This window comes from Phocoena phocoena, chromosome 9, assembly GCF_963924675.1.
Source record: "Phocoena phocoena chromosome 9, mPhoPho1.1, whole genome shotgun sequence".
Lineage (NCBI taxonomy): Eukaryota > Metazoa > Chordata > Mammalia > Artiodactyla > Phocoenidae > Phocoena > Phocoena phocoena.
Genome location: NC_089227.1, coordinates 31,041,597 through 31,053,889, shown reverse-complemented (window position 1 = coordinate 31,053,889; position 12,293 = coordinate 31,041,597). Strand labels below are relative to the sequence as shown.

Below are 12,293 nucleotides of genomic sequence, written 5' to 3'. Positions count from 1 at the left end.
TCTCCCTGGCTTGGGATGTTGATAGTCAGGGTGGATAAAGCATGCTGACAGAGGGCAGTGGTCAGAGGGTATATGGGAACTCTGTACTTTCCACTCAATTTTGTTGTGAGCCTAAAACTGCTCTTAAAAATAAAGTCTATTAATAATAATAATTTAAAAATTGAACCATCCAAAATATAATTCTAGATATTTGGGTTGTTATTTAACAATAATAAGATGATGGCAAGGGATATATGTTCTGAAATGTGTGGAAATGCTAAAGCTAAAGTAATTTTTTACCTTCCAAAAGGACATTTTCCATTAAAATATAAACTATAGATAAATTCTTAACTTTAAGAAAAGAATGGCAGATCTGTGAAGCTTCAGAGAATCCTGAAATATTGATACATTCTAAAAGAGCTCAGGAAAAAATTTTTGAATGCAAATGATTAAAATTGTTCCAAATTAATTTTCGAAAGACTAAACCATGAATTGGTTTTGGCTGTAAAGACAAAGAGATTTTTTCTGTTACAAATAATGAAAAGAATACATGTGATTAACTGCTCCAATTTAATGTATTTGTTTGCTTGTGCAATTTTTGGTGACTCAGATGTGCAAACACACTAATGGCTTAATTATGTATATTCCTTAATGAAAAAGGGAGATGGAAAGAAAAAAAGAAAGTTCTGCTTGGCTGCTTCTGTGGGACAACCTCATTTACTCCTGCCCCTCTTCTCCCCAGCTAGGATGGAAAATGGAGAAAAAAGGAGAGAGGCAATAAATAAAGACATAAATATGGAAGCAACCTAAACGTCCATCGACAAATGAATGAACAAGGAAAATGTGGTATATATACAATGGAATATTATTTATCCATAAAAGAAGGAACTCCTGTCACTTGTAGCAACATGGATGGACCTTGAGGGCATTATGCTAAGAAATAAGTCAGACAGAGAAAGACAAATACCATATGAGATTCCTTATATGTGGAATCTAAAAAAACTCCTAGATACAGAGATCAGAGGTGGGAAGAGGGAGTGGCTGAAATGGGTGAAAGTGATTAACAGGTACAAACTTCCAGTTATAAAAACATAAGTCTTGGGGATGTAATGTACAGCATGGTGACTATAGTTAATAATAAGACTGTATGGTGTATTTGAAAGTTGCTTAGAGAGAATATCTTACAAGTTTTCATCATGAGGGGAAAAAAGCATAACTATATGTGGAAATGCATGTTAACTAGACTTACTGTGATCACATTTCACAATATATCCATATATTGAATCATTATGTTGTAGACCTGAAACTAATGTTATATGTCAATTATATCTCAATTTTTTAAAAAGACACAAATAAAAGAAAAAAGAAGAAAAAGGGAAGAGATCCAAGAAAAGAAAAAAAAAAGGGCCAATTGCTTTCTTCTTTCCCAGCATTAGCAATAACAAGGAAAAAGACAAGGAGTAAAAAAAAAGAGTATTCCTTAAAGTTCATGTTTCTTGTCCCTTCTCCTTCCCCAGCCCTCATCATCACTGCCTTAAAGTTGCATATTCCATATTCCTACCGTATGATACAGTTCAGGGTCTGGGAAGAAATCCCTCGTCCTGGGAGGGTTGGTGTGGGAAGGGAATGGTAGGGATAGAGGTGGAACACGAAACACATTTAGCATTCCATGAAACAAAGAAACTCTAAATGTGTTTTCACACAGTCATAAACTAAGCTTACATGCTACAGTGCTGTGCTTCAGAAACATTATAAGATGATAAGGCTTTTGTGGATCACCCAGGAATCCACATGCCCTTTAACATTGTTTCTGCAAAAATTAATAAAATTAATTAATAAATAAAAATTAATAAATTAATTTTAAAATAAAATTGTTATAATTTATATATAAATTCATATGTGAATGTAATATAATAAACATAATTTATATAAACAAATATAATTTACAACTTGAGAATGATCTATATATTTAAGGACTATAGTAAAGATACCTATCTTCCCCACAAGAAGCCAGTGTCAGCTAGAGCCCAGGACAATGATAAGGTTTCAAATAGGAATCAGGACCATGGAGATGAAAAACAGAAAAGCTTTCGATTCAGCAAAACAGGGTAACAATGAAAAATACTGCTCTAGGAAGGAAAGCCAAGACTACTCTAAAAAGGGAGAATGCAACCTACCTGTAGAGATAAATAAGGACCTTGGACTAGGAATATTTTGGAGTCCACTGGATAAAGAGAATTCACACTGCAGAAGAGTGGTAAACAAGACTTAGCTACATTCTACATGCGCCTGATTTGCTTTTCACAGTTCGTTCTCTTTAAATCCTCATCCTTGACTTTTTTGTTTTCATAAACAGGAGTTGCCCAAGTAGTTGTTAAGACTGAATAAGTGTAGGGAGACAGATGACAAGTAAGGTTAAGGCTGTAGCCTTAAGACACTGTGCCAACCCTTCAAGTGGTAGCCAATATAAAATCTGGAAGATATGTAAGAATCTAGTATATACAATATATTCAAGTAGTCTTCTCTTGTTTTGGTAATTTACTGCTATGCAATATTTCTGGAAAATGATTTCTATTTTATTGCAAGGTACACATCTTATTCCATTAAATGCACTTATGGACACATACACAAATCTTCTTTCACACATACATACGTGCACATACAGTTAAACTTCAATATTTCACATTTTTAACTGCAGGACCTATATTTTTCCCCTAGTTCCCAATATGTCCACCGAAATAGAAAGAAGGGAAAGTGAAAAAGGAATTAAAATTCATTCTTGCATTTCCTGTAGTGGTAATTTTGGAGCAATTACAGCCACAACGGACGCATACGATCTGGTTCATTGCCTCTGTGTATACTTTCACTTGCTAATGCTTAAACAGAAAACGGATCTCTAGGGGAACATGGTGATATCTAATTAAATGACTTTCTACCTGTAATCTAGTTCCAAACTGTAGCAAAATTTTCACTAAAGAAACTGATGTATGTTTAGACGCTGACTATATGTTTTAAACAGTAGCATAATTTGCCTTGATAATGGCAAATATTTACCACTTCTTTTGTGCCTTCCTAAAGGACTTTCGAGAATTGGTCACATTACTTTAAAAAAGGAAAAGATTGAAAATGATCATTGGTTAAGCTGGAAAATTTCATCATCATTTTTTTTTGGACATACTGTCTCCTAGATTCCCTGAGTAGAAACAATGGCAGCTGTTCTCATCATCAACTTTCTATTTTGTAGTGAATAATCTCACTCTTCTCACTTTTGCATTTTCTCTATAGATATCATAGAGACAACTGGAACTATCAAATATACCAAAAGGAGCTACCATTTTCATTGCAGTTTGTAGCAAGGAGAAAACAATCGATTTTGTTTTACTCCAATATATATGTTTGCTTGGAGCAAAGAAATGGCTTTTTGCTTCCTATTCTATGGTTAACTTCTAGGAAGGTGACAGTAATCTCCTTACACTGATTCTTGCCCACTACAACAACTTCTAGGTAGGAGGCGAGTTATAAAAAGAACAAGAAATTAAATAAAAAATAATAAGTTATAAGAGAATGGAGAGAGATGGAAAGCATTAAGAAGGTCATGGTAAATAAAATTCACTTCCAGTAGAATTTTTAAATAAAATGAAGCAGTCAAGAAGGGATACTAAAACAAACAATCTTACAAGAAAATTAACTTCTAGAAAATAGAAATGCCTAGAGTTGTATCAATACCATGGGATTCTTTACCAAGACGTCCAGAAGAAAATGTTAAAGTCCCTATTGGTTGTTCCATTTCAATATGCAAGTTTACCTGCTAAAAAGTTGAAAAATCAGAAACATTAAGGAATATTTGCAAATAGTTGTGAATAGAAACCCAAAATGTATTAATAATTGAAAAATGCATTTCCTACTCTCCTACTGTGTTGAAATAAAATTTAAGAGCCAATACAACGTTTAAATAAATTTTCATCCGTGTATGTAACACAAGGGGCTCTGTATTCTTATTGCCTGCCATTCATGGATAAGAAATGAAAAGTTAAAGGTGATCCAACAGCTCTTTATTCCATGCCACTATGATATTATTTACTAAATTTGGAAGTTACAGCACCTTAAGTACAGAGAAGAAGGGGACAGCAATAACAATCCTCTAATTTGAGGAGTGCTTTATTTCTTACCGTGTCTTTTCCACCTATGACCTCTTATTGACATGCTGGTTACTGCATTTCTCGATATTCTAGAGGAAGTTGGTGTGATTTCAACTTGAATACACCTTGTACCCTCCTTACTAGATTTCATGGCACCATGAGGCAATGAAGCCTGTATTGCATTGGCAACCTAAAAAGGAAAAATATAGTTCAAGATTGGCATTAAACAGATGTATTATTATACCCTTAGATAAAACAAGATGTTAAATTCTTTTTTCAATTTGTTTATTGAAGTAGAGCTGATTGACAATGTTGTGCCAACCTCTGCTGTGCAGCAAACTCGCTCAGTTGTCCACAGACAGACACATTCTTTATTGATAGTCTCTTCCATTATGGTTTATCCCAGGATATTGAGTATAGTTCCCTGTGCAAGACATTAGGACCATGTTGTTTATCCCAAGATGCTAAATTTTAACAGATTTTTAAAAAGAATAATTCCTTCAAGATCTTTCATAAGATCCTCTAAAATGAGGAGTAAGAACGCAGAAGGAAACATGGTTAAAAATATATGTGATGAAATTTAAAATTCCAAAATACTAAACTATATTTCCAAATGCCTAATGCTAATTAATACATGCAGCTTGAGCATGTTAATGAGAACATTCTTAGAAGCGAAAATGACTATTCATATCAGGCTAAGACGTTAGCCTAATGAAATTTTCAAATTATATATACCTTTTACGAGTAACAAATTTTTCTACTATAACAGGAACATGAATCACTGAGTACTAATAATGTATTAATGCACTACAAATGGCTACTTCTCAATTTATAGTTCTAAATTGAGAAATTTTAAATTACAAAATTTACATAAATAAGTGAGACACCTACCAGCAATGGCTCTGGATATAATTCTAGCTGGGCTCTGTATATAATATCATCCAATGCTTTTTGAGCTAGATCCCATTCTCCATTATAACTATAAAATTAAATGAAGTATAATTACTTTAAATTAACTCTATATAACTGAACAAGATATAATGAGAAACTGTTTATCTTTAATAAGGAAAATAATAGATCGTATTAGCACATTGCTTAGCATTCTACCCTCATTAAATACATATTTCTAAATCTTTGAATTCCTTTCAACTGTATCTGAAAGCCTATTAGTAGCAAAGAAAATTTTACAGATGTAATTTCTTCTCTAAAGAACATGTCTATTTATAGAACAGACAGCCAAAAAGCTAGGCAATCTCAAAGCACTTTACTCTTTCAAAACAAGTCAGAGCATAATAAATTATATACCTTAGAATAATGTTCAGAACACTGTATGGTCAAACTACTCTGTAACTCGCATGGTTTTTAATGAAAATCTACAACTACTGTGGCTTGCAGCATCCTAAGTAGTTACTTCTTTGCATTCACATAGTCATTTAGAAGTGTACGTGACATATGCTGCAAATATCACAGAGATACTGGGAAAAAAGTGCACGTGTATATTAATTTTCAAAGATATGGCCAAACTCTTCCTAAAAATTGGCTAAATGATGGAACGGACAGAGAAATAATGGCTTGCTCATCTGACAACAAAATAAAGAAGTGTGAATTACATCAAGCGTGCAAGTGAGGCCTAAAAAATGGAAGCAGCATTGCTCTCACCCTAAAAACAAGATAAAGCCAGGTAATCTACAAAATCATAACTTCTCATGAATCCAACAAGGAGCTAAGGTCACAGGGCAACCAAGTAGCCTGAAACCCAATGGCAGCCAGGTGCCCCTGAAGAGAGTGAGGCCACAATGCAGGTGGGTAAAAAGAATTCAGCTAAACTTTTCAACAAATTTCTAAAAGCCAGGTGTGGGCCAGTACAAGAGTACAAAAACTCTGGAAGCAGATACAAGGGGACGTCACACCCACTCATAAGCTCTTCTCCACAAACCACCTTTAGGCACTCATAAGAAAAACTAAGCGCAAGGCAGGGGACCAGAGAAAGCTGCTCTTGGTAGTGCAGGCCTGAAGGAGAAGAGTGGCCACCAGAGCAGGAAAGACACCAGACAGATCCAGCCAGACACTTTCAGTGGAACAAAAATTTAAAGCCTTTGGGGAAAGAGCAGAAAAACCCTTTCACCCCGAGGGCGGAGGTGAAGACCAACTCACTCTCGCTGTGAGGGAGAGAAAAAGAAAAAAAGCCTCTACATGTAGGGGAGGATCAGGAAATCATCCTATGCTGAGAAGAAGGAAGGCCAGAGGTCTCCTACCACTGGAGGGGAGACAGGACCACTGAGGAACTCCCACCCAGATAAGCAGGGACATAGGGCCTGCTTAGAACTGAGGCTAGACGAGGACAACAGAAAACACCACTTCTCCTCCCCCCAACCCCCAACCAGGCTAGTATACATCTAGAAACATGGAGCAGCACTCTACTGCTGGAGGAGGGGCAAGAACACAGAGAGAGACCCTCTCTGAGGTACAGACACACCCAGAAAGCTAAAAGCTGAGGACGGAGCAAGAGTATTGAGGAAAAACTCTCCAGCAATAAGTAGCAGGTAACATAAAAGGAATTTGGAGTAGGTGGTGCAATACAGGTAATCACAGCAGCAACGAATCCAGTCCCAGCTCACTCCTGCCTACAAAAACTCTACCAACATCCTAGAAAAGAGACATATCCATTTCTAGGCATAAATAATATTTATCTCAATCTTTACTGTCCTACCCATGAACAAAATAATGATCAATCAAATATTACAAAGCGCACAAAAAGCAAGAAGAAAACAACCCACTATCAAGAGACAAAAACCAACCGGACCAAATTCAGAGATGACTCAGATGTTGTACTTACCTGGGAAATTAAAATAACTGAGATTAATATATTAAATGCTCTAGTGGAAAAGAGGGACAACATGTATGAACTGACGGGTAGTTTAGCAGAGAGATAGGAACTATAAGAAAAAGCCAAATGAAAAGGCTAGAAATAAACACAGTAACAGAGATGAAGAACCCCTCAGTGGGCTCATTAGTTGACTCAACATAGTCAAGGAAAGAATCAATGAACATGAAGACAGATCAACAGAACTTAATCAGAAACACAAAGCAAAAAGGAGAGAAAATAAAATATATCAGAGCATCTAAGAGCTGTGGGACAATACTAATGGTCTAACACAGGGGTCAAGAAACTTTTTTTTAAAGAGCCAGATAGTAAATATTTTGGGCTCGTGGGCCATACAGTCTCCACTGCAACTAGTCAACTCTGTCACTGTAGCACAAAAGCAACCACAGACAATACATAAACAAACAGATATCACTGCTTTTCAATAAAAAACTTTTTAAAAACCAGGGAGTATGCCAGATTTGGCCCAAAGATCATAAATTCTGCCTTCAGTTAAGAAGTTTATAATCTACCGGGGAAAATTAAGGTATCAAGTGAATATAATATAAAGTATAGTAAGATATGTGTAGTAAGAGAAGTAGAAAGTAGTAAAAGGGTGCAAAGAAAAATACTAATGTCTCAAGTATCAAGTAAGACTGAGCATCAATATTAGAAATTAATAGCAAATTCATAATAAAATTTGATGAAAGAGGCTCTAAGATGTTTCTTAAGAATTAAAATTTCTGGAAATGGAAAAGAGATATTCATTAGGGAAAAAATGCTACTTGGAAATTACAGCAAAAAAAAAATTGAGTAATGAACAAAGAAACTGTAAGTGTATTTAGGTGTCACTAATTTTCATTCTGTCCCTGAATTAAAGAAAGACGATGAAGTGTTTTAGTTGGTTACAAATTCTTTGGGATATTAAAAGATATGTTTTAAATAATAAAACTATTATCAAGATATTGATTCATATTTTTTTCACAAAAATGTGCTGATTGTTTATTGAGATTATAATATAGCAACAATAAAATAACAGACTATAATTTTCCAAAGAGATCAAAGATTAACTTTGTATATGAAATAAACTTACAAGGCAAAATAAATTCCTGTTAACATTTGCACCATGAATCCTGAAGAAACCGGTACCCTGCTACTTATACCTTTGTATTTTCTTACATGTTGTCGAGGATATCCACAAACACAGATTCTAGAAAGACCAAAATAAATATATTTGTAAAATTAGTAAAAATTAAGGTAATTTATTTTTTAACATTTATAAGCCAACAATGTACGAGGTATGCTCTCATACAAACCAAACAGCAATGAAACAAAGAATTTTTCAAAACAGAACGTTTGTCTGTAACATTTTACTGAGTAAGTTAGACTGGGAAAAAATGTAGAAAGCTGGGGATATGTTAATATAACATTCTCAGAGCTGGTTCACTAATTTTGATCAATCATTATTACTGACCAAATTATTAATGATGTTTGGTTACCATAAAACCATAAAACATGAAGCCCAGCACTATTCACCATGAATAGATCAGTGGTATGATCCTCTATTCCCGATAAAGTTCTTGACACAAACTGCAGGCTCCAAAAAAGTATTCTAAAATTAGACTCAAACTTCATACAGTATATCTTAATAAATTTCAGATAGATTGAAAATTTTTATGTTAAAATACCATAAGAGGGGACTTCTCTGGTGGTGCAGTGGTTAAGAATCCGCCTGCTAATGCAGGGGACGTGGGTTCGATCCCTGGTCCAGGAAGATCCCACATGCTGCGGAGCAACTAAGCCCATGCGCCACAACTACTGAGCCCGTGTGCCACAACCACTGAAGCCTGCGCGCCTGGAGCCCGTGCTCTGCAATGAGAAGCCCACGCACTGCAACAAAGTGTAGCCCCCGCTCGCCACAACTAGAGAAAGCCCACATGCAGCAACAAAGACCCAATGCAGCCAAAAAAAAAAAAAAAAAAAAGTAACATACTATCATCAGGGAGTGAAAAGGAAAGAATAAGAGGAATGTATAATTATCCCCACATTTATTGGGGGGTTTGGATAGCTGGCTGGCTGGTAGTGCCACTAAATCAATTAGGACAAGTAACACATACTGTTTTGGAAGGTGCTAAGCTTCAGATATGTTTATTTCTAGGTATACAATATAGGTATCAGTTTCATCTGTCATGTCCTCTCTCCCACCCCGAACGTCTTCCATTAATAGTACCTCTATCCCTCTTACCTTTAGGAAGTAGTCACCCCCTATAAAATTAAGTATAACCATGTGATTATGGTGAGGCTGACAATAAAACTGCCTGTGACAAGAGATCGCTACTCTGAGATCTATTTTTCCCTTCTTCCTTTTAATAACATATATAAAGGCACACTCCCCTCCACACTCCCCAACCAATTTTAACTAGAACTATGGTCACCTGCTAGAGACCATATTTCCTAGGCTTCCTTGCATCTAAGTGTGACCATGTGACTAGTTCTGGACAGTGGTCTGTTAACTGAAGTCGTATGACTTCTAGGCTGTACCCTTAAAAGGCAGCTGCTTGCCTTTTAGAAACAGAGCCAATCTGCCCTCAGACCATCTATCAGCTTGGACTTTTATGTGAAAGAAAAATAACCACTTTATTTTAGTTACCATTATTTCTGTTAAAACAGCCAAACCAAAATTTAACCTGATACAGTACTCTTCCAATAATACTACTATGCAACTTGGCCCTATAAGGGTTTGTATAAGCTTCAGACGGCACAATCGAAACTTTTGCTGGATTGTTTTTCATAGTGAACCTGGGAGAGATGTTCTTTTTCCTGCATTCACTAAAGGAAGACAATGTAAGCTTTTAGCTGCCTGTGGTCACTGCTCTTACCACGTAGAAGAAGCCTATCTTCAGTAAAAAAAAAAAAGTACAATGCCAACAGATGAAAATGAGGTAAGAGAGAGAGGAGAGAATAGCCTGATAACAGTTGAGCCTCTGCATCTAGTTGACCCTGCGGCCAGTTCCATCCCTGCTCTTCCCAAGTACTAACAGCCAAAAACTTTCCCTTTGATATTAGGTAGTTTTACGTAGGTATCAGTCAGTTGCAAGAGAAAGAGTTAGTTCTAACTCTTACAAAGTATCTATGCGACATCTTGATGAGGATGTTTACTGAACTGGATACACAGGTTTAGAAATCAGGAAAGAAGCATAGGGTTTAAGAAAGAGAATATGGTCAGAAAAATAAGTTATTGCTGTTATTACACAACTTTTAAAAAACAACATTGCCATAGCTCTAGGATGGTCAATCAACTTTTAAATTTACTTTACGTAAGAATTAGAGAGAGACTTCTCTCAATTCACAAAAGAAATAGGATTGCAGGTTCTCTTGTTTTCTCTACTAGCTACCTATAAGGAAATAAGCAGTTATCTGTTAGAGGCTGTATTTACTTCTTTATTTAGAAGTGCAAAGGGTTAGTGTCTTAGTCCGTCTGGGCTGTTATAACAAAATACAACAGATGGAGTAGTTTATAAACAACAAAAATTTATTTCTCATAGTTCTAGAGGTTGGAATCACAAGATCAGGGTATCAGCATGGTGGGGCGAGGGCCCTCTTCAAGGTTGGAGAGTTCTTGTTATATCTTCACATGGCAGAAGGGGAGAGGGAGATCTGGCTAAGAACACTAATCCCATTCTCAAAGGCCCCACCTCCTAATACCATCACATTGGGCATTAAGATTTCAACATAAGAATCTGGGGATGGGGGGAACACAAACATTCAGATCATAGCAGTTAGGGGGTTTTGTTCGTTTGTTTGTTTTTTAGCAGTTAGTTTTTAATAACTACTAAAACTTTACCCAAACTGTAGCAAGTGACTTCAGGAATTTTTCATATATCAATGAAAGACTTTTAAAAAATAAAAACTGAATTATTTCCTTTAATCATAATTTTACTTAATGGATCACAGATCTGAAGTGGAAGAGATCATCTATCATTCGTTCACTGAACAAATAGTTACTAAGTTTTTACTGTATGCCAGGCATTTCTCTTGAACTCTAAGGAGACAGCAGTGAAAAAAACACCAAAGTTCCTGACCTCATGATATTCCAGCAGTTGACAGGCTATACCAAGTGAACAAACAAGGTAATAACAGTGTTATAAGTGCTAAAAGGAAATAAACTGGGCTGGGAAGGTGCTACTATAGAAAAGATGATAATGGAAGATCTCTCCAAGGAGGTAACATTGAGCTGAGACCCAAAATAATCTAGTGCTAGCCAGCTGCAGCATAACTCATAATGGCAACTCTTTACCCTCTTTTCTCCAGTCCTTTTTTTTTTTTTTTTTTAATAATTAATTTTTGGCTGCTTTGGTTCTTCGTTGCGGTGCACGGGCTTCTCATTGCGGTGGTTTCTCTTGTTGTGGAGCACGGGCTCTAGGCGCACGGGCTTCAGTAGTTGCGGCACGTGGGCTCAGTAGTTATGGCTCGCGGGCTCTAGAGCACAGGCTCAGTAGTTGTGGTGCACGGGCTTAGTTGCTCTGCAGCATGTGGGATCTTCCCGGACCAGGGATCGAACCCGTGTCCCCTGCACTGGCGGGCAGATTCTTAACCACTGCGCCACCAGGGAAGCCCTCTCCAGTCCTTGCTTTTAATAATTAAGAATTCTGATTTACTCATCAGTACTCTGAATGCTCTCTTCAAAGATATTCTTTTCGCATAGATCCTTCACTGAATTTACATAAAACGCAGAACAAAGCAAAAACAATCAACAAAGCTACATGTCACATGAATGCCTGACTCCTCTGTTCATCAGAGGGTATCCTGAAGTTGCCTGACTTCCCTTTACAAATCCAAAACATAAGGACTCGACCTTACGAAAGAGCAGCTGAGTGGCCTAACCTCCACTGCTATATTAAACTTACTCTGCGGTCACATATAGGTATCTCCCAAATTCACAAACCATGATAAAATAAAATTCCTTTTAGAAGGCATATTTGTCAATACATTTCTGGAAGAAGTTCTAAGTATCAATTTGTAAGTGAGGGAAACTACTGCCATGATTCTCATTCTCTGTTGAGAGATACTATCTCTTTCTTAGACTGAGAGAAAACCTGTGAGATTGTTCTCAATATACTGAATTACAAACCACAAAATGATTAGAAAGCCCAATTCCAGTGGGGCTGAATGGAGAGAGTATTTATTTAGAACTTAAAGTAGAAAAGAAAACAGATTAACTACTATCATTAGATCATCAGACCAGTGAGTAGAAACTAGCTAGAAAAAAAGGGAAACAATGATTTTTCTATTTTTTAACTTGAGAAATATTT

General features: G+C 36.2%; 1 protein-coding gene across 2 annotated transcripts in view; it reads right to left on the bottom strand.

Moving 5' to 3' along the window:
• The window catches only part of HYCC1 (hyccin PI4KA lipid kinase complex subunit 1), a 41,817-nt gene that overhangs the window by 11,768 nt on the left and 17,756 nt on the right, over positions 1-12,293 (bottom strand). For both annotated transcript variants that reach the window (XM_065884017.1, XM_065884019.1), the window contains exons 7-9: positions 8,075-8,191; positions 5,010-5,097; positions 4,149-4,308 (exon numbers count right to left, since the gene is read on the bottom strand). In XM_065884017.1, coding sequence (XP_065740089.1) covers positions 4,149-4,308; positions 5,010-5,097; positions 8,075-8,191 — 365 coding nt within the window. The remainder of the gene's footprint in view (positions 1-4,148; positions 4,309-5,009; positions 5,098-8,074; positions 8,192-12,293) is intronic.